The sequence below is a fragment of the Petaurus breviceps genome, unplaced genomic scaffold, assembly GCF_028583685.1.
Source record: "Petaurus breviceps papuanus isolate PSGF00001 unplaced genomic scaffold, PetGlider_PUasm1.0 99, whole genome shotgun sequence".
NCBI lineage: Eukaryota > Metazoa > Chordata > Mammalia > Diprotodontia > Petauridae > Petaurus > Petaurus breviceps.
The window spans coordinates 12,144,149-12,167,072 of NW_027187465.1; the positions used below are offsets into that span (position 1 = coordinate 12,144,149).

The window sequence follows — 22,924 nt, forward strand, 5'->3', positions numbered from 1 at the left end:
AGGAATGGTAGGCATTCAATAATTTTATAATAACAATTTCTGAAGCCTGATTCATGTTTTGAAAACCTGCCTAATTAAGAATGATTATGATCACTTGTTTCTAGATCCTTGTGATACGATATTATTTCAGAACTTTGTCCACTGTATTAATTTTCCCATGTTGCCAACTAACCAGCCATACTTGGTCATTGTTTGGGCCCTGATTGACTCGTAATGAATGTAAGTAGCAGTTGTTTCAGTTTTGGCCAGAAACCCTGAAGGTCCTTTCCCTCCCAGATGTATTTTTTTTTTTAAAAGAGACCATTCTTTGCCTCTTATGTTTGTTTCTTATTTAGTCTTAATCACTGAATGGGCTTTGCCTCAATCAATCTGAGACATATTGAAGATCTTAGTTTGAAAAGACCAAGGTCCCCCTGTGCATCCTGGGCCATCTCCAGTCTTCCTGGTCTATATCTGGTCACTGGACTCAGATGCCTCCAGAGGAGAAAGTGAGGCTGGTGACCTTGCATAGCCCTCCCTCACTTAAATCTAATTCACTTGCATGTCATGGCATCACTTCCCTGATGTCACGGTCCTCTTCAAGAATGAAGGACAAACAGCATCAATTTTCACATATTGTAAAGAAATAATCTTTGATGAAATGAATAGAATTTCCCTCTAGCTGGTAAAGTAAGCATGCTATCAGGCCATGTCTGTTAAGATCTAGAGTGGGAAATCATAAAGTCAAGCTTGCCTCTGAATAGAGAAGCATTTGAATGAAATGTCTGAATAGTGTTTGGGAGGTCATGGGCTTCTTTCACTGGCGTTTCAGTGTGAAACAAAGGCTGGATGGTTTCTGGTTGCAAACCACTTTGATGATATAGCTCTGTTAAAATATTTCCATCTGCAACATTTTCTTTTTTTTTAAATTTTTTTAAAAATTAATTTGTTTGTTTCCTTTTATTTTACAGGATTCAATTCCACAATTCCTTTAGTTTCATATTTTGTCCCCCCGCCCCCCCCCCCCATGGCGGCTTATAGTCAAGTATAGGATCTGTAAATACTTTCACATTATACATATAACAATCAGGTTATAAGGACGGATTGTACCAGCTGGAATGAAAAATGGTAAAGAGGACATAAAACCAAATAATAGAAGGAAAAAGATCAGGTATTTTGCTTCCACCTGTATATAAACTTAGTTCTTTCTAGTTCTTTCTCTGGATGCACATATTTCTCTCCATCATGAGTCTTTTGGGATTGACTTATATCACTGCATTGCTGAGAAGAGTCCAGTCTATCAAAGTTGGTCATCACACATACGTTGTGTCTGTAATCGTGTACAAATTTCTCCTGGTTCTACTCTTCTCACTCAGCATCAGTTCTTTTAAGCCTCTCCAGGTAAATATGGAGACTGTCTGCTCCTCGTTTCTTATAGCACAATAGTATTCCATAACATGCATATACCACAACTTGTTCAGCCATTCCCCAATTGATGGGCACCCCCTTGATTTCCAATTCTTTGCTACCACAAAAAGAGCTGTTATAAACATTTTTATACATATGGGTCTTTCTCTCATTTCTATGATCTCTTTGGGATATAACCCTAGGAGTGGTATTGCTGGATCAAAGGGTATGAAAGTATTTATAGCCCTTTGGGCATAATTCCAGATTGCTCTCCAGAAAGGCTGGATCAGTTCACAGCTCCACCAGCAATGCATTAGTGTTCCAATTTGCTCACATCCTCTCCAGCATTTGTCATTTTCCTGTTTTGTCATCTTAGCCAATCTGACTGGTGAGATGTGGTACCTCAGTTGTTTTGATTTGCATTTCTCTAATCAATAGTGAATTAGAGCATTTCTTCATGTGCTTATAGATAGCTTTAATTTCTTTCTCTGAAAACAGCCTGTTCATATCCTTTGACCATTTATCAATTGGGGAATGACTTGTATTCTTATAAATTTGACTCAATTCTCTGTATATTTTAGAAATGACTCCTTTGTCAGAGACACAGGTTGTAAAGATTCTTTCCCAATTTCCCACCTCCCTCTTAATCTTGGTTACATTGGCTTTGTTTATACAGAAACTTTTCAATTTCATGTAGTAAAAATTATCCTTTTTACATTTTATAATGTTCTCTAATTCTTGTTTAGTCATAAAGTCTTTCCCTCTCCACAAGTCTGATAGGTAAACTATTCCTTGTTTTAGGAGACTGCTTACAGTATCAACCTTTATACCTAGATCATGCACCCATTTAGACTTGATTTTGGTATATGGTGTTAGATAATGGTCTATGCCCAGTTTCTGCCATACTATATTCCAGTTTTCCCAGCAGTTTTTGTCAAATAGTGAGTTCTTATCCCAAAAACCAGGGTCTGGAGGTTTATCAAACAATAGATTACTATAGTCATTGACTTCTGAATCTCGTGTGCCTAATCTATTCCATTGATCCACTCCTCTATTCCTCAGCCAGTATCAAGTAGTTTTGATGACTACTGCTTTATAATACAGATTGAAATCTGGTATAGCTAGTCCACCTTCCCTAGCATTTCTTTTCATTAATTCCCTTGATATTCTGGACCGTTTATTCTTCCAAATGAATTTTGTTACTATTTTTTCTAGCTCTATAAAGTAGTTTTTTGGTAAATTAATTGGTATGGCACTAAATATATAATTTAATTTAGGTAAAATTGTCATTTTTATTATATTAGCTCAACCCAGCCATGAGCAATTGATATTTTTCCAGTTAGTTATATCTGACTTTATTTGTGTGAAAAGTGTTTTGTAGTTATGATCATATGGGTCCTGGGTTTATTTTGGCAGGTAGATTCCCAAGTATTTTATAATGTCTACAGTAACTTTAAATGGGATTTCTCTTTCTGTCTCTTGCTGTTGAATTTCATTGGAAATATATAGGAATGCCGAGGATTTATGTGGGTTTATTTTATATCCTGCAACTTTGCCAAATTTATTTATTGTCTCAAGTAGTTTTTTACTTGATTCTCTAGGATTCTCTAAGTATATCATCATATCATCTGCAAAGAGTGATAGCTTGGTCTCTTCTTTACCTAATTTGATTCCTTTGATTTCTTTTTCTTCTCTAATTGCTACTGCTAACATTTCTAGTACCAGATTAAATAAGAGGGGTGATAGTGGACACCCTTGTTTCACCCCTGATCTTATGGGAAATGCTTCTAGCTTCTCCCCATTACATATAATACTTGCTGATGGCTTTAAATAGATGCTACCTATTATTTTAAGGAAGGCTCCATTTATTCCTATACTTTCTAATGTTTTTAATAGGAATGGATGTTGTATTTTGTCAGAAGCCTTTTCTGCATCTATTGAGATGATCATGTGGTTTCTGCTAGTTTTATTGTTGATATGATCAATTATACAGATGGTTTTCCTAATATTAAACCATCCTTGCATTCCTGGAATAAATCCTACCTGATCAAAGTGTATTATTCTTGAGATAAGTTGCTGTAGTCTTTTTGCTAGTATTTTATTTAGAATTTTTGCATCTATATTCATGAGGGAGATTGGTCTATAATTTTCTTTCTCTGTTTTATCTCTTCCTGATTTAGGTATCAGTACCATATTTGTGTCATAAAAAGAATTTGGTAGGACTCCTTCTTCACTAATTTTCCCAAATATTTTGTAGAGTATTGGAATCAATTGTTCTTTAAATATTTGATAGAATTCACTAGTGAATCCATCTGGCCCTGGAGATTTTTTCCTAGGGAGTTGACTGATGTTCAATTTCTTTTTCTGAAGTTTTTCTGAAGTTCAATTTCTTTTTCTGAGATGGGATTATTTAAGTAATTTACTTCCTCTTCAGTTAATCTGGGCAACTTGTATGTTTGTAAATATTCATCCATTTCCCTAAGATTGTCAAATTTATGTGCATACAATTGGGAAAAATAATTCCTAATTATTGTTTTTATTTCCTCTTCATTGGAGGTAGATTCACTCTTTTCATTTTTGATACTCATAATTTGGTTTTCTTCTTTCTTTTTTTTTATCATATTGACTAAGGGTCTATCAATTTTGTTGGTTTTTCCATAAAACCAGCTCTTGGTTTTATTTATTAATTCAATAGTTTTCTTAATTTCAATTTTATTAATCTCTCCTTTTGTCTTCAATATTTCTAATTTAGTATTTAATTGGGGATTTTGAATTTGTTCTTTTTCTAGGTTTTTTAATTGCATGCCCAATTCGTTGAGCTCCCTTTTCTCTAATTTAATCACGTATGCACTCAGGGATATAAAAATTCCCCTAAGAACTGCCTTTAATGCATCCCACAGATTCTGGTATGTTGTCTCATTATTATCATTCTCTTGAATGAAATTACCGATTATTTCTATAATTTCTTGTTTGACCCACTCATTCTTTAGGATTAAATTGTTTAATTTCCAATTAGGTTTTAGTCTGTCTTTCCCTAGCCCTTTATTGCATATAATTTTTATTGCATCATGATCTGAGAAGGATGCATTTAATATTTCTGCCTTACTGCATAGAATTGTGAGGTTTTTATGCCCTAGAACATGGTCAATTTTTGAGTATGTGCCATGAACCGCTGAGAAGAAAGTGTATTCCTTTTTATCCCCATTCAGTTTTCTCCAGAGATCTATCATACCTATCCACTCTAAAATCCTGTTCACGTCCTTAACTTCTTTCTTGTTTATTTTGAGGTTGGATTTATCAAGTTCAGATAGGGGGAGATTAAGGTCTCCCACTAGTATAGTTTTGCTATCTATTTCTTCCTTTAATTCCTTTACCTTCACCTCTAGGAATTTGGATGCTACACCACTTGGTGCATATATGTTAAGTAGTGATATTGCTTCATTCTCGATGGTGCCTTTGAACAGGATATAGTTTCCTTCCTTATCTCTTTTAATTAGGTCAATTTTTGCATTTGCTTTATCTGAGATAAGGATTGCTACCCCTGCTTTTTTTACTTTAGCTGAGGCATGATATATTTTACTCCAGCCTTTTACCTTTACCCTGTGTGTATCCCTCTGTTTCAGATGTGTTTCTTGTAAACAGCATATTGTAGGATTATGATTTCTAATCCATTCTGCTATCCGTCTCTGTTTTATGGGAGAGTTCATTCCATTCACATTTACAGTTATGATTCTTATCTGTTTCTTTCCCTCCATCCTATTCCTGCCCCTGTTAATGTTCATATTTTCCCTCCCTTCTCCCTTCTTCCCCTTAATAGTTTTCCTTTTGACCACCGCCTCCCTCAGTGTTCCCTTTTCAGCCCCCCTCCCTTTTCCTCCCCTTTCCCCTTACTACTTCCCTCCCTACAAACCACTCCCACCCCCCTCCTACTGCCTGTAGTATATTTTTATACTTAATGAAGTATACTATTTCTTCTTCTCATCAAGAGTGACAGGAACAAATCTCATGCGAAGCTCCTCTCCCTCCCCTCTTTCCCTCCTAAATGATACTTTTTGCGTTTCTTCTCCATAGAGTCCTATGCTTAATTGGTAGTTATTCCCTCCTTGTACCAGAACCAATGAGGGAAAAGCTCATATGCTTCCCAACTCCCTCCCTTTTTTTCCTCTGCTATACAGTTTTTATGCCTCTATGTGTGGCATAATTTACCCTTTTCCACTTCAACCATTCCCTTTCTTCCATTGCAGTCCCTTTGTAGCCCTTGATAAGATTTTTTTTTAAATCGTCATTTTGTGTATTTTATAGTCATACCCTCTACTTGTCTATAACCAGTTTTCTCTTATCAAATAGCAGGGGGTGTGTGTGTTCTCCTTGTTTACCTTTCTAAGTCACTGTTGCATCTTGTAATTGGAGGTTGAATTTTCCATTGAGTTCTGGCTTTTTTATCAAGAAGGTCTGGAACTCTGTTATATAGTTGAATGACCATCTCTTTGCCTGGAAGAATATGCTCAGTCTAGCTGGGTATGTGATCCTTGGTTGTAACCCGAGCTCTTTTGCCTTCCGGAAAATTGTATTCCACTGCCTCTGATCTTTCAGTGTAGAGGCTGCCAAATCCTGTGCGATCCTCACTGTGGACCCTCGATATTTGAATTGTTTCTTTCTGGCCGCTTGAAGTATTTTCTCTTTTATCTGGTAGTTCTGGAGTTTGGCCACAACATTTTGAGGACTTTTCAGTTTGGGATCTCTTTCAGCAGGTGTCCGGTGGATTCTCTCGATTTCTATTTTACCCTCAGGTTCTAGTATCTCAGGGCAGTTTTCCTTAATGAGCTCTTGGAGAATGTTGTCCAGGCCCATTTTTTCATCATAATTTTCTGGTAGGCCTATGATTCTCAGATTATCTCTCCTGGATCTGTTTTCCAGGTCAGTTATTTTTTCTTTGAGATATTTTACCTCTTTTTCTAATTTTTCATTCTTGTTGTTTTGCTTGACTAATTCTTGGTTCCTCATAGTTATTTGTTTCCATTTGGTTAATTCTAGTTTTTAGCAAATCATTTTCCTTGGTTAATTTTTGAAGCTCCTTTTCCATATCATACACTTTTCTTTTTAGAGAGATGTTTTCCTCATTATAATGTTTTTCTAATTCTGCTATTTTCGTTTTGAGAGAATTATTCATTTTGTCCTCTATCTCTCTCATTTTGTTTTCAAAGTTCCTTTTGATCTCATCTAGGAGAGCCTTCTGTGCTTAGGATCCATTCCCTGTTGAAGTTTCAGCTTTGGGTGTGGAGTCCACATTGTCTCCCTCTGAGGTTGGTTCCTCCCTCTGAGGATAGTAGGACTCCAGAGTCTTTGTCTTTGTAGTCTGCTTTCTACCCATTTTGAGGCAGGGTCCTAGCCACGCCCTTCCTCTAGGATCCCAAGCCTTTACTGTAGAGGGTGTTGCCCTGGGGCAAGAGTTACTATGTTTTCAGTGTCAGAGAGGAGGTTTGGAGCAAGTGGGGTTCACTCTGTTATCCTAGTCTTTGGAGGTCCTGAAAGGGGCTTTTTCAAAAAATTTCTGGGCTATGAAGTGGTAGCCCCAGGAGTGTTTGCTGTCCAGGACAGGGGCCCATGTATTTGCTTGTTACCTTGCTCTTTCCAGTCCCAGCCCTTTGGTGATAGGCCTGGTAGTGGACCTTGTGGTTGGTGGGAAGACTTGCCCTCCGAATTGACCAGGCCCCTTCCGGGCCTGCCTCTGCTGGCCGTGCTGCGCCTTCCTGGCCTGCCCCTGCGTCTGCCAGCTGCGCCACGCCTTCCCGGCCTCCATCTGCAACATTTTCAAAAATTGTCTTCACAAAGTGATATAAATTATATATTTGCTGTATTTTTTTATCTTCCTGTTAAAAGCCTTGATCAAATTTATTTGAGTTATTCTGGAAGCATTTATTTTGCTATTGTATTGTTTAGCATTATTCTTTAATCTCTTAGAAACAATCAGCACATTAACTGCTTATTCAACTAAATTATTTTCAGTTAAATCATTCACTTTGTTTTCATGAGTCTGTTGGTATTGTTGTTTTTGTTATATCAGTCTTGTCAGCTAGTAATTGTCTGAGGCCAGATTTGAACTCATGTCTTCCTGACTGGTGACCACCAGTGCACCACTTAGCTTCCATCAAATGACCTCTAAAATCCCTTGCAGGTCTTGGCTTATGTGATTCTATATCATTACAGCTTTGCAGAAATAAGAAATTTTCAAAAACAGAAATGATACTAAAGGAAGAGAGTACTAGAATCCCTAAGTGATAGAGAACCTAGGACTGACTTCTCAAATACTGATTCTTATCAAATGTGGCTAGGAATCTATATTAAATCATCTAAGACAGAGGTTCAAACATGTAGGCAGGCAGTGGCAATACTCCTGTCCAGGCCAGAACTAAATTAAAATATAATTGGGAAAAATTTAGTAAAATAAATAAAATAAAAAAAACACATAGGTAATATATTTAAAAACTAAGTCATTATGTTCTGACAGGGATCCTTATGTGTGGATTAGTGGCTTCATGTTTAGTTACTTTGAAAGTAGTATTGTACAGACCAGCTATCAGATTGTATAAATGGGCCCCTGATATCCTTTTATGGTTCTTTTAATAAGAAATCAGCTAGAATGATTTTTCCTTCAGTTATTTGTCTATTTGAAAAAGGATCTAACTTGATTCTTATTTTTGTTTAGCTTATAGTTTCTTGTTTGATGATGATATCAATCTATTTCCCATTGACAAGTCACCTTGTTCCTTAGTTTACTCTCATAGACTCTATTATCTCTACCTGGATAATATGTGAATATATCTGTCAACCCTTTAGCTTATTCCCTTGCCTCAATCCCAGAAACTCTGTCTTATACATATCTCAAACTGGCATTTTGTTGACCTGGATGAAGAAGAAGCTTTTCATCAAACTTGTGTAACTTTTCTTCACAGCCAACTTCATGTCAGTGCCATTATCCATTCGTTCGATATATAAACCAAGAACCTCCAGTCTTTCTGACTCATTTCTGCCTTTGAATTAACTGCTTAATCTGACCCCTTCTTTTTTGCATGCTATTTCCTGTTTGTACTTTTTCTGTATCATTCCTACCTAAGTACTGGGGCTTGTTATTTCTTACCTGAACTGTTGCACCTTTTTCTCATGAGATTTTCAGCACTAGCGCTTTCCAGTCTATCCTTGCGGCCAGGCCAGTCAAAATGACTTAGTCTTTCTGTGGCTTTGATCATGCTCTTTCATTTCATTAAAGCTCTATAATGGCTTCCTGTTCTTTCTTTGTTTCCTACATTTTGTTTTGTCACCACAAATACTTCCCAACAAAAACCCTAGTGAAGCCTTATGTCTGAAGGAATTTTCTCTCTTCTCCCCAAAAGTATCAATTCTCAATAGAAAGGATGTTTCCTTTAACTTTGACAAAATGTATTTCCATTGACTGTTGTATTTGACCAGAGTTTTGTTGTCTCTCTGTTTTGATTTTATTTACATTGCTATCCTAGTATATTGTTCTTTTGTTTCTTTCTGTTCCTTTTATTCTCTAGCACTTCATATTAGCCATATATTTCCCTAAATTCTTCATATTCTTCATTCCTTATGGCATACTTTGTTCAGCCATTTCTTAGTTGTTGGGTACATATTTTTTGTTTCTAGCTTTTTATTTTCACATATAATGTTGCTAGGAATATTTTTGTATGTATGAGTTTTGCTTTTTGTTGGTTACCCTTTTGGAATATATTTTCCAATAGAAGATTCCCTGGATGTAGGGGTAGGAACAATTTAGCATGTTTTCTTCAATAATTCAAAGTTGTTTTCTAGAATGGTTGGACAAATTCATAGCTCAGTCCATCGTCAGTGAATTACTGTACCTGCTTTTCCATAGCTCCTCCCACAATAGGATTTCTTTTCTTGTAGCATCTTTGATGGCTTGATTTTTGTTCAGTGGTGGCTTAGTAAAAAAAAAAAATTCTTTTACTGATTTTTGAATGCCTTTTTTGATGCTTGATAGTTTGTATATTTTTGACCAACTCTTTTTTTTTAGAAAACCAGCTGCTTTTCTACTGGGGAATTATTCTTAATTGTATGTCTTCAAGATGCATTTTTGCATGTCACATTTTTATCAGAGCTATTTATTGCAAAGATATTTTCCCCCAAGTCCATTAACTTTTGATCTACATTGATTTTGTAATGTATGAAAACTTTTAAATTTCATATAATTGAGATGATCATTTTGCCATTTCTGGTATCTTCCATCCTTTTATCTAGTTGCGAATTTTTCATATTATGAATGTTACATATTTTATTATTTTTTATAATGTTCATCCACTTAACTATTTTGTGGAATAAGGTAAATGCTGCAATCTAAAGCTATTTTTCTGTGGTTTTCTATTCTTGAGATCAAATGCAGATTTCTCTCTCTCTCTTTTTTTTTTTTTTGCTTTTTTGGGAGGGCAATTGGGGTTAAGTGACTTGCCCAAGGTCACACGGCTAGTTTTTGTGTTAAGTGTCTGAGGCTGGATTTGAACTCAGATCCTCCTGACTCCAGGGCTGATGTTCTTTTCACTGCGCCACCTAGCTGCCCTAGATTTATCTTTTACAGTATAGCTGAAATTATTTCAATTTCCTCATCACTTCCTATTCCCTTTCTTGTCCCCTATTCATTTTAGGCTCATCTCTTAGACATTTCTTTGGTCTCCCAGTTCCAGTCTGACATCTCAGACTTCACTAAAATGGGATCCTAGGAATGGACTATGCTTCTTACTCTAGACTTCTCAGACTTCCCTTTATCACATGAAGCACTGCTGAAATTCCATCATCTTCATGAAGACTTCTTTAATGATCACAATAATTTAATGCAATCTTCAAACTTTGTCTACTCTGGACATGAAACCTCTGTGGTCATTTTTTCTGATCTTTAGCCCAGTTATATATTTATCTTCATTGCCTATGCTAGAACTGTGCTTTCCTGTGACCTGTGTATGCTATACCATAGAAGTTTAACCTTTTATTCTGGCTTAATGTCATATGTGTGACTATTAGTGGCTTAAATTTTAACCAATAGATTGTCAGTGGCTAGTTCTTATATTTCTTTTGTTTAGCACCTTGCACAGCTCACCATTAATCATTTAAATATTTTTTGTGGGTGATAAAAATCTTGGTAACCAGAAGTACCTTTTAGAAGATAAAATTGAAAATGTTTGATTTAATATTTATTGAATACTCATTGTGTCCCTGACATAGTTCTGAATAGATTCATTATCACCATCAAACAACATTTATTCATATTCCTTTATGTGTATGGCACTATAACTGGTACTTCATTTATTTATTTATTTTTTCAATTGTAATTTTTATTAAGAAGTCAGTTTCTGTAAAATGCCTTTTGAAAAACCATTGGTTTATCTGAATGTGCAGATAATGCAAAATACTGCTTGTTCAGCTTTTTATTAGAGGGGCCAGCAAATCTTTCTGAATCAAGTTTTAATTTCTACAGTTCAAAAATACTAAAGTTCTGAAATTATGGTTAATTGTGGCCTTAGTTTATATAAGTAAGTCATAAAGTCACAATCTTAACAACAATAACAGAATAAGCGTGAGGGAAAACCATGATTAAATTAAAAAAGCATACATGTCATTGAGTTCTATATTAACAAAATAAAATAAAATACATTAATACCACTTTTAAAAAATTATCACATAAGTCACATAGCTGGGATAATATAACTTCTGAAGCCTTCTTAAGTGACAACCTAAGATGGTTGTTCAGGTGAATCTGTTTTTTCAGCCATTGTAGTCTCTCTTTAGCAAAGTCTAGAAAGCATTTAAATGAGCCTGTAAAAAAAAAATAATTCTCATAAAGGTAATTTGTCAAAACCTCAGGAAAGGAATACACGGGAGGTTATCTTTTAGGGACCTTAACGATTTTTCTCCCTAAGCTTCTTAACTCAAAACTCCATTCATTTTAATGATTCTTATTTACTTTGGCCTTTATTTTTCATTATACCTCCATTACTAGTGGGAATATGTCACCTTTGCTCCCTCCCATCTCACCATAATTCAGTCCTAATAATTGTTTTTTGTTTTGTTTTTCTGTTTCTGTTTCTGTTACAGAGCTGCAGAGTGATTAACTGATACTTACTTTAGCAGCTTTGAATATAATTTTACTGTCTGTAAACTTTGGGATGATTAAAAAGTTCCAGGATTTACATGGGATAAATTTAGGCATTTTTTTTTTCCATTATAAGACTTAATACTATGCCAGATCTTAACAAGTAAATCAGACCTTTCGGTGGGATGCAGTAACTTTTCACTTCACTAAGGTACCATTTTGCATTGATCATCAAGGAGTGGTCATCCACTACATTGAAATGGCTAATTAGCCCAAAGAAATAGTCATTGAAGGTCCATTAATAGCCCCCAAATTAATATTGTCAGGAGTACCAGAAATAGTTGGGGGAAGGGGAACTGTAGTTCACATGTAGTCATTGAAAAAGAAATGAAGGAACATTGAGCAAATCCAATTTATTTCCTTCTTGATTTTTTGCATTTCTTCTTTTAAAAATCTCTTACTGACTGTCAGAATAACAAAAAAAATTATAGAAGAGAGATTAACCATAGCTCTTAAAGTAACTCTGTTTCCAAAGTCCTCTTCTGACATACATCTTAGAAATGCAAAAATATTTGTAAAGTTCCTCAGCTTAATTTCCCCCTTCAAGTTTAAACTGTACTGCACTTCATGAGTCTGTAGGAATATCCCTACATTGGCTTCACTCTATTGATAGGTGGTTACCTCTCTTGGAACACTTTCATTTCATGAAAGCTGCTAGCTATCCTGTAATATCTCCTCTCAGGGAACCTTCTTCATAGCCTCCTCTGTCAATCAATTCCCTGTAGCTCCTCCAACCCTTCAGTCTTATAACCGTGGACCATGATGAGTCAGCTCTTCCTTTGGATGGAGTGTGTCAGTCTACTCCTCTCTGGTTCTACTCGTCATTTCTATAATTTCGATGTCTAAAACATCCCATTGTGGCCATGACTCTACTATACTTCTGTGATGTCAGATGTAAGTTTCTTGAGGGAAGAGCCTATCTTTGGTATTAGATTGTGTAACAGACTGAAGGTCTGTGGAACTGTTGTGTTGACCTCATTGTTGTATGCCTGTGAAACCTGGATAGTCTACCAGCATCATGCCAGGAAACTGAATCATTTCCATTTGAATTATTTTAGGAAGATTCTGAAGATCACCTGGCAAAATAAAAGTCCTTTCTTCAGCTGAACTGCATAGAGTTTTCAAACTCTACTGCAGAGACCATAATTCTCATGGGCTGGCCATGTTGTTTGGAGGACAACCATACACTTGCTTAAAAGACTATTTTACAGAGAACTCATACAAGGCAAGGCAAGTGCTCACGGGGAAGTGAGATACAAGGATGCTTTCAAGGTCTCTCTGAAGAACTTTGGAATTGATTGTGAGATAAGAAAGACACTGACAAAGGACCTCCTAGCATAGCATGCCCACATCAAAGAAAGGGCTGTGCTATATGAGCAAAGCAGAATCGCTGTGGCACAGAAGAAATGTGAGATGTGCACGTCTAGAGACATCTGCGCTCCAAATCATCATGTGGCCCATTTGTGCCCAACCTGTGGTCAAGCCTTCCTGGCTCATATTGTTCTGATCAGCCCCAGTCAGATGCATTGCACCCTGACCCCGACATAGTGATGTCATTTTGGTCCTCTTTGAGAATGAGGGACAAGCCACAACAACTATCATTCCTTTTGTATTGATATTCACTACATTTTAGCAGAGCGTTTGGCACATCTGATGAAGACCTTATGAATACTTTTTTTCCTTTCATTTAGTGTCACAAACAGATGTCTGATGTAAAATAACAACAACAAAGAAAAACAGGAAAAAAGAATTTCACATTCCTCTTGTTTTTATGAATGCCAGCTTTTAGTGTCAGGCAGTTCTCCTACATGCCTATCACAATAAACCTCTTGTGTTTTCAGGCCATTTCTTCTTATTTGTCTTCAACAAACATGAAAAAAACTCATAGGAGGACATTAGTCATCCATCTGCTCTCTTATTCAAACTTTAAAAAAATTAAATAAAATAGAAATTAAGCACCTGTATGTGCAATAGCACTGTTCTACTTTGTCTTTTTTTTGCTTCTTTATTTTGTAAATCCTCTTAAAATGTGGAATCCCAAATTAGACACAATTTTGTAATAAGAATTTCCATCTAGTCAGGAGGAAAATAACTCTTGGACATCATATGCATTTACATTTCACTAGCATATAGATTTTTTGACTATAGTATATGATTATTGAGCAGATCGGAGATTACAGTATGTAATTACTAAGTCACTGTCATTGATTTTTTTTTTAAAGCAATCGGGGTTAAGTAACTTGCTCAAGGTTACACAGCCAGTTATTATTTCTGGGTGTGGTGCTGAGTATCTGAGCCCGGATTTGATCCAGGTCATCCCGACACTGGAGCCGGTGCTCTTACTCGCTGAGCCACCTGGCCACCCCTAAGCAATTGGGGTTAAGTAACTTGCTCAAGGTTACATGGCCAGGTGTTTCTGGGTGGGTGCTAAGTGTCTGAGCCCGGGATTCGATCTCCAGGTCTTCTCAACACTGGAGCCGGTGCTCTTACTCGCTGTGCTACCTGGCCACCCCTGTCATTGATTTTTGAAAGGGCAGAGAAGGTGGAGTCAAGATGGAGGAGTGAGAGAAAGCAGCACAGCCTAGCTCCTTTCCAAATTTTACCCACAATGATCTAGAAGATGGGACTGGACTGAATTATGCCTGGGAAAAAGTCACAATGAGTCCTTTTTCCAGCCTGGGTGACTTAGGGATGTTTGTGGATCCTAGGGATGGGGGCTGGCCAGGAGAGTATAGGTGGCAGGAACATTCTAGCACCCCAAAACTGAAGACTACTGAGACAGAGCACTAGGGCAAGACGATCCACAGGGATTCCTGCAGGAATGAATGACATCTGGCAGCTCTCTCTGTCGTCCACTACCCAGTTCTAGGCCACAGATCTATGGTGGAAAGAAGTCACAAGCATTGTCTCTAGCTCTGTACTGAGCAAGGAACAAGTTCTGGGAATGTTGCTGAATGGCTTTGATCCCAGGAGCAGAGCTGTGATTCAGTTCTTTCTTTAGACTTTAGCCCAACATGTCAACCTGCATTGGAATAACCAGGGCTGAAGTTCTAGACCATAGCAGAACAGGAAAGTTCAGCTGCTCTGAACCACAGAGCTTCTCAGTGGGCAATAGTGACTGAGTCCAATAGCAATCTACAGAAACTCTCAGGGATAAGCCTACAGACCCAAACCTGGGTCAGGAATCGGCGAAGTTTAGACAAGGAGGAAAGTGAGCAGAACTCCTATCTGTGATCACACCATTTTAGGAGCACTAAAAACTTGCAGAAAAACTTGCCTGATCTTGAAAGCAGCATCAGCACGGAAGAGAACAGAGGTTCAGGCCAGATATTCTGCCCCCAAAGTGTGTGCAGAGTCTAATTCTAATGTAAAGTCCAGTCAAGAAATGAGAAGAATGAGCAAACAAAAAAGTCCTACTATAAAGAACACTTATGCAAGAGGGAAGCTCATGGCATAAACACAGATGAGAATGACTTGAACATTTCTATATGCAAAGCCTTAAAGAAAAATGCACATAGAACAGAAACCAAACATAAATTCCTAGAAGAGTTATTAAAACAAGAATTAAAAAATTGAAAGAAGGTGGTAAATGGAAAAATGGGAAAAGAAGTGAGAGCTGGGAAATAAAGATAGGAAAAGAGAAGTAAAAGCTTTAAAAAAGAGGTACAAAATCTTACTAAAGAAAATAACTCCAAATTAAAAATGGTCAAATGGAAGCTAATGACTCTATGAAACATCAAGAAATAATAAGACAAAGTCAAAAGTCTGAAAAAATACAAGTTGTGAAATGTCTCATAGGAAAAACAACTGATCTGGAAAGCAGATCGGGGAGAGATAATTTAAGAATCATTGGAATAACTGAAAGCCACAAGCCATAAAGAACCTAGACATTGTGAAATCATAAAAGAAAACTGCCCACATATCTTTGAATCACATGACAAAGTAGAAATTGAAAGAATCCACTAGTGTCCTCCTGAAAGAAACCCCAAGATGAAAATTTTCAGGAATATTAAAGCAAAAGCCCAGAGCTCCCAGATCAAGGAGCAAATACCTCAAACAGAAAGAAAGAATTCAAGTACAAAGGAGCCACAATCAGGATCACACAAGATTTAGCAGCCACTCCTCCAAAGAAGTGGAGGCCATACAATATGATATTACAAAAGGCAAAGGATCTAGGCCTACTAAAATAGGCTACTTAGCAAAGCATAATACTGCATGGGGGAAATGGATATTTAACAGTGGAAGACTTCCAAACGTTCCTGATGAAAAGACCAGAGCTGAGTATATAATTTGATATAGAAAACACAGGTATCAAGAGAACCATAAAAAGCCAAACATGAGTGAGTAGTCATATGGGATTAAATAAACTTAAAGTATTTACATTTTTATGTGGGGTAGTGATACGTGTAGTCCTTAGAACTCTGTCATCATCAGGGGTCAGTTTTGTGTGGTTGTGGTTTGTCCTTCGTTCTTAAAGAGGATCATGACATCAGGAAGATGATGCCATGACTTGCAAGTGAATTGGATTTGTGAGGCAGGGCTGTGTAAAGTCACCAGCCTCACTTTCCCCTCCATTTGGGTCCAGTGGCCAGAGATAGATCAGGACATTGGGAGGTGGCCCAGCATCAGGGGCTGTAGAGAAAGTCTAATTAAGCAGAAGCCCTGGGAGTGGTTTTATTATGTTTTGGTGATCTCAGAAGAAGAATGGAAAGGGTAGGGAAGAGGAACTTGCTGGCAAAGGGTGGAAGAGAGTGGGAGAAGGGGGGAAATTATCACATAAATGGGATGCAAAGCAGGAGTCTACACATCTGGGTGGGGGTAGTGGGAGGGGAACAGAAGATATTGAATCTCACTCTCATCTGAACAGGATAAATCAGGGAAAAATACACATGCACACCATGGAATAGAGAAATGCATCTAACCTAACATGGACATAGGAAGGAGAGGAATTAAGGGAAAATGGGGGAGATAAGAGGGAGGGTACTTTAAAGGAGGTATTAATCAGAAGCAAAATAGACTGTTAAAGAAGGGACAGGAAAAAAAAGAAGTATTAGAGAATAGGTTGGAAGGAAATTCATAGTTAATCATAACTGTGAATGTGAATAAAATGAATTTACTTACAAAATGGAAGAAGACAACAGAATGGATTAGAAAACAGAATTCAAAAGTATGTTGTTTATAAGAAACACTTTTGAAATATAAAGATACATACATTGTTAAAAATAAGGGACTGGAACAGAATGTATTATGTTTCAGCTCAAGTGAAAGAGCATGGAAAATATGAATAGTATTACAAAGTTGAAGAAAGGAAAAAGCTATAAATTTTTACATAGAGAAGAGTCTAAACTATAGGCCAGTGAGCTTGACTTTAATTTCTGGAAAAATTCTAGAACAGGTGATTAAGGAGATGGTTTGCAAACATGGTGATTCCATGACTTCAAGAACAAGTCACAACAGACTAATCTCAATTCCTTATTTGACAGGATTGCTAAAGTAGTAGATGACGGGAATGCTATGGACAGAGTTTACCTAAATATGTAGCAGATTTTTTGAAAAAGTGTCTCATGCTCTTGTAGTGGAGCAGATGGAGTGATATGGATTAAGAGATAATACAATCAGATGTACTCAGGACTGGTTGTGTTTCTGGGCTCAAGAAGTTAATGGTTCCATGTCAACATTGCAGGAAGGTCTTCAGTGGAGTACTTCAGGGATCTTTCTTTGACCCTATGTTGCTTAATGTTTAAATCAGAGAATTAGGTGGTAATAAGACATATGTAGTATGTATACTCATCAGATTTGCAGATGTCATAGAGCCAGGAGGAATAGGATTAAAGATTTGAGGCCGGAGAGGACCTTAGAGACTCAAGTCTAACCCCTCTCATAAGTGATTTGCCCATAGTCACATGCTAATAAGTGTCTGGGGTAGTATTTAAGCACAGAGGATGGTGGAATCAGGAAGCAAATAGATCTTGACAGGTACAGCATTAGGCTGACTCTAATCAGATGAAATTCATTAGGGATATATGTTCAAAAAAAGTTAACTTCACCAGACTATGTTGTGGGGAGGCTCAGCTAGATAGCCATTGTTTTGAAAACAACAAAAAGAAATCTAGGTTTTTTTTTAATGGGCTTCAAGCTTCATGTGAATCACCAGTGACATGGCAGCCACAATAGTTAATGGTACCTTGGGCTGCATTAAGAGGGTTGTTGGGGCGGCCAGGTGGCGCAGTGAATAAGAGTGCTGGCCTCAGCGTCAGGAGACCCGGGATCGGTTCTGGCTTTAGATACTTGGCACCCACACAAAATGACTGGCCGTGTAACCTTGAGCAACTTACTTAACCCCTGTTGCTTTAAAAAAAAAAGAAAGAGGGTTGTGGCTTCCAGGAATATAGAAGTGATGGTCCCTGGATTGTGTTTGGAATACTATTTTCAGTTTTAGGCACCATGGTTTAAGATGTACATTGATAAGCTAGGGAGTATAGAGAGGAAATATAAAATTAAAGTTGTTCTCTCTCCTCCTCCCCCCCCCTTCCTCCATCCCAACAAAGCTTAAATTTGAAGAGAAAAAGTTATCTGGAAAAAAATTTTTGCCTTAAATTTCCCTGAAGATCTTATTTCCAAGATATGTAAGGAATAGATTAACATTTATAAGATTAAGAGCCATTTCCCAATTTATAATTGCTCAAATGATATGAACATGCAGTTGTCAAAAGGAGACATCCAGGCTATCAACAGCCATGTGAAAAAATGCTCCAAATAATATAATAAACTAATAATATGAGAAACACAAATTATAGTTACTCTGAGGTTTCATCTCACACACAGATTGGCAAAAATGACACCTGTAGGAGAGCAGCAGGAAAACAGGCACACTCATGTACATTGGTGGAACTCTGAATTGCTTCAGATGTTTTGGAAAGCAGTTTGGAACTATGCCCCAAAGGTCACCCTTTGACTAAGTGATAACCACTTTTGGCCTATGCCAACAGAGAGATCAGAGAAAGAGGGAAAGGACATATATTGTACAAAAAAATATTTATAGCAGCTCTTTTTGAGGCAGCTAGGAGGGCATGGGAGATAGAACATTGAACCTGGAGTTAGGAAAACCTGAGTTCAATGTGGCCTCTCATTTAGTAGCTGTGTGACTGAGCAAGTCACTGCCTCAGTTTCTTCACTTGTAAAATTGGAATAGTAACAGCACCACTTATTCTTGTCCTTGTTGTGAAGATCTAATGAGGTGATATTTGTAAAGTGCCAGGCACGTAGGAGGCACTTTAAAAATGCTTGTTTCCTTCCTTCCCTTCCTTCTTTTGTGATGGAAAAACTGGAAACTAAGTGAATGTCAGTTGAGGAATTGCTAAACAAATTATGGTATATGAATATAATGGAATGCTATGTACAGTTAGAAATGAAGAAAGGGACAATTTCAGAGAAACCTGGGAAGACTTATATGAACAGATTAAAATGAACAGAATCAGATCATTTTGTACAATAACAACATTGTAAGGACAAATAATTGTGCAAGACTTTAGACTTGTGGTCAATGCAGTGAACAGGTGTAATTCCAGAGGACCAATGATAAAACATCTTACCCAGTAAGGTAATTTCTTGTTGACTTGATTTGCCTTGACTTCTTACCTTCTGCCAGAGGAGTAATAGACTCAAGATGAAGGTGAGACATGCATTTTTTTGAGATGTGGCAGTGCAGTATTTTGGTTTTCTTGACTGAACATTTGTTATAAATTGCCTCCCTCCTGTCTACCCCTCTCTCCCTTCCTCTCCCTCCCATAGGGAAGTGGAATTGGAAAGAAGAGAAAGTAAATGTTAATTGGAAATAGAAAAATAATTTAAAAGTTCAAATAAAATTTAAAAAAAAATCAGTCAGTGACATTAAGAAAACTGTTTCCAGAGATTGGTGAAGGACCTTGAGCCCTTGAGCTGAGTATCAGCTGAAGGAACTGTGAACATTGAGCCAGGAGAAGAGGGCATGTGGGAGCTGTCTGGAAGGTCGATGAGTGAAAAAGGGATTAGATGGGGCTTGTTTGACCCTTGGGGCAGTCACAGAGTAAATGGGTAGCAGCTGCAAAAAGGCCAGTTGAGGTCTGATATCAGGAAAGGCTTCCTAACCTTAGAGTTGCCCAGAAGGAGAACCAAATTTCCTGGAGAGATGGTAGGTTCCTCCTCCATGGAGATCTTCAGACAGAGGCTGGATGACTAACTGCTTGTGGGTTCTGTTTTCTTGAGGGTTCCTTTGATGTATGGTTTTGCCTGGATGGCCACTGAAGTCACTTCTGACTCTCAACTTCTGTGATTCTCTGGATAGCAAATTATTTCTGGCTCTTCAGCTCATGACTCACTGTGGTCTATAGATCTTCCTTTTGTACCTTGTACCTGCTGTGTCTGCCTTGTCCTTTTTTAAGCTTTTCTCAGGCAGGTGTGTTGCTAAATTCCTTTTGTAATAGGAAGATCTTGCAGTGTGCTATTTAGTATCTTCTACTTTCTCTTGTTCTTACCTTGAGGATTTACTGAGCCATTAAATTGATCTTGACTTCATTAAGCTGTATTATAGTACTAGGGTTTCTAGAGAGGATATTTATTTTTCCAGTTATGAATTTCCAACCTATAATTTTGTTGAAGGTGAATCCTATCCTAGGTTAAAACTCTCCACTCTGTAGTGGGATTTGTTTTTTTAATCTCTGGAAGAGAACAGCATAAATTAGAAAGAGAATATATATAACTTGGTGAGATTGATATAATTAATACAAATAGCTAGATGTTTATATCTATAGATTTGTTTTACACTATACAAAATAAACACTACACAGGGACCACCTTCTAAAGCTCCTACCATCCTATGGGTGTTTAGTAATGATGTCGACTTGTCTCAGAAAATCTTTTCCTGTTGCCTACTTACATATTTTTATCTTCTTTTAGTTTTTATTTACTTCCATTTTACAGTACCTTTCATAGAGCCCTTTAAAATAAGACTGGATTTTTGCTTTGGAAATTATGTTGCTGTAAAGAATTTTCCTTTCCAACTTGGTAATTTTAAAAAAAAAGTAATTCATGTCTCTAAAAGCAAGTAGAGTTTTTACACACTAAAGTGAAACTTTAAATTCTCTTGAGGAAACTTGGAGGTGTTAAATAATTTTCTGGTGTTGCACATTTGATATTTTTATATATCCTTATATATATTATATATTTATATATCCTTATATATTACATATATGTTTATATGTCCTTATATATTTATATATCCTTATATATTATATATATCCTTATATATATTTATATATCTTTCCTTCTCCTTATTTTCAAATACACTTAAAGATATGTTGACTGCTCTTTTGACTTTTTTTTGAGACATGAGCCCTCTAAATTGGCTTCCTTTTTCCTTCAAATCTCCCCTTGCCCTTCTCCCTCCCACTTTCTAGGAAGCATTCTCCCTGGAGAGCCTCTAATGAAACCCGAGCATTGTACTTTGGGCATTTTGTATAGGCAGATTTTTGTTTGTGAGCAGAAACAGACTGCTGCTCTTCTCTGGTGGGAGCTTAAACACAGATTTGTCATTCTAGAGAATAAAGAGTTAAAACAGTCTGGGCTGTGAAAGGCTTTGGCAAGCAGAGGGAGCTAGCAAGCCCCAGCAGTGACTCATTCTGCTTGTGTCAGTCCGAGAAGCATCAGCATCTGTCATGGATGCAGGCAGGTAGGGTTAAGCCCAGAGCATGCACAGAGTGAGGAGCAGGAAGCCTGCAGTGCAGGGGCTCCCTGCTCTCCAGCCCTTCAGCTACAGGAGCTCCATGTCGGTTCCATGGTAACGGCTCGAGCACACTGCACTCCGTGAGTGTGGCTTGGAGCCTTGAGCTCCATTCTGGCTCCTGATGCCGGAGGGTCGGCCTCCTCAAGCAAGGAAGCTCAGCACGTTTGCCCGAAGTGGAGGAAATGTAGCACTTCCCTAAGAGGGCACATGACGTGAGGAGGTAGGAATGGGACTGCAGATTCTGTTTATTCTTTTCATAGATGTAGCCCCATGCCCAGGGATCAGGGCTACTCTTCATCACTGGGGAAACTTCATTCATCTTGTTCATTAAACTGCAGTGAATTTAGGGGGTGGGGAGGTGGAGAGGAGATAAGCTGAAAAAAAAAAAACAAATATTTCATAAGGTCTCCAGTTAATGCATTTGTGTAATTATGAGCCAGACTGCAGTGCTGTCCCATGAAGAGTTGCAAATCCTTGAGGACCTGAGAGTAAATCCTCCTCCCCCTTTTCTTTCTATTATAGTCACCTAGTAAGATTTATTGGTTGCAGCTCTTTAAATCTTTTAGAAAAAGACCAGTTTTCAGTGGCAATAAAAAGTGGTCTTTTGGACATGTCAGGAATAGGTTTAGATCATTCCTTATGCCTGTGACAGTACCAGAAAGGAGACAGTGGGATTCTTATACTTGGGTGACTAGAAATATTCTAGAAAGATTGGGAACAAGTGGCTTGCTCCAGTTAGTTCAGAAGTGCCTGTGCCTTGTGGCTTTTGTGAGACTGTTACCTGGCTTAGAAGATAATTCAGTTTAACTAGAATGGAAGATGGTCTGCAGAGTGGTAGCCATGTTGGCAAAGAAGAGGTTAATCTCTTGTTGCTGTAATCCTGTTTGAGAGCAGCGGCTCCGCTGCTTGTGTGAGTGAGATTAAAGGCAGGAGCTGCAGTGCCAGGGCAAGCTCAAAAGGAGCAGGACCCTTTGCTGTGAAAGAGTGTGATTGCATGAGCCTGATTTTTTTTCTTTTTTATTTTTCATCAGCTCCTCCCCCCTTCGTTCCCACCCTCAAGTCTGATGATGACACCTCTAATTTTGATGAACCAGAGAGGAATTCGCGGGTTTTACCTTTTCCGGGCCAGTTGAACCCTGGAGGTTTCTCTGGTGAAGATTTGCCTTTTGTGGGGTTTTCGTTCAGCAAAGCACTGGGGATCCTTGGTAGAGCAGAGTAAGTAGAAATTATCGTTCATTGGAACTGTGTTGATATAAAAAAATCAGGTTGGAGGGACAGTGAGTCGAGTGGGGGAGTCTGTTAACTAGCATGTCATCTGCATGAAGGGGGCTGCTAGATTTCTCATGTCTCTCTCTTGGCATGTGTAATGTTTTTATGTAATTGTATTTAAGGGTATCTGTGCCTGTTTCCCAAATGAATATTGTGACATTATGATTTGGTTACTCTGAGTTGGTTTCTAGACTCTGCTTTTCAGAGGGGAAGGGCTAGCATAGGTCTTTTACTAGCAGTGAGTGCAGAACCCTGGCAGGAGGAGTGCTCTGAGGAGCAGAGATCTCCTTTTCTGTGGGGGCTGGGGGTGGTGGCTGCCTTCGGCATGC

At 37.8% G+C, this 22,924-nt stretch overlaps 1 protein-coding gene across 4 annotated transcripts in view; it reads left to right on the forward strand.

Moving 5' to 3' along the window:
* Positions 1-22,924, forward strand: part of CIT (citron rho-interacting serine/threonine kinase) — a 177,241-nt gene that overhangs the window by 39,246 nt on the left and 115,071 nt on the right. For 3 of the 4 annotated variants that reach the window (XM_069081488.1, XM_069081489.1, XM_069081490.1), the window contains exon 10: positions 22,358-22,541. The exons of the other annotated variant lie outside the window; for it this stretch is intronic. In XM_069081488.1, the coding sequence (XP_068937589.1) occupies positions 22,358-22,541 (184 nt within the window). The remainder of the gene's footprint in view (positions 1-22,357; positions 22,542-22,924) is intronic. 4 annotated transcript variants of the gene reach the window in all.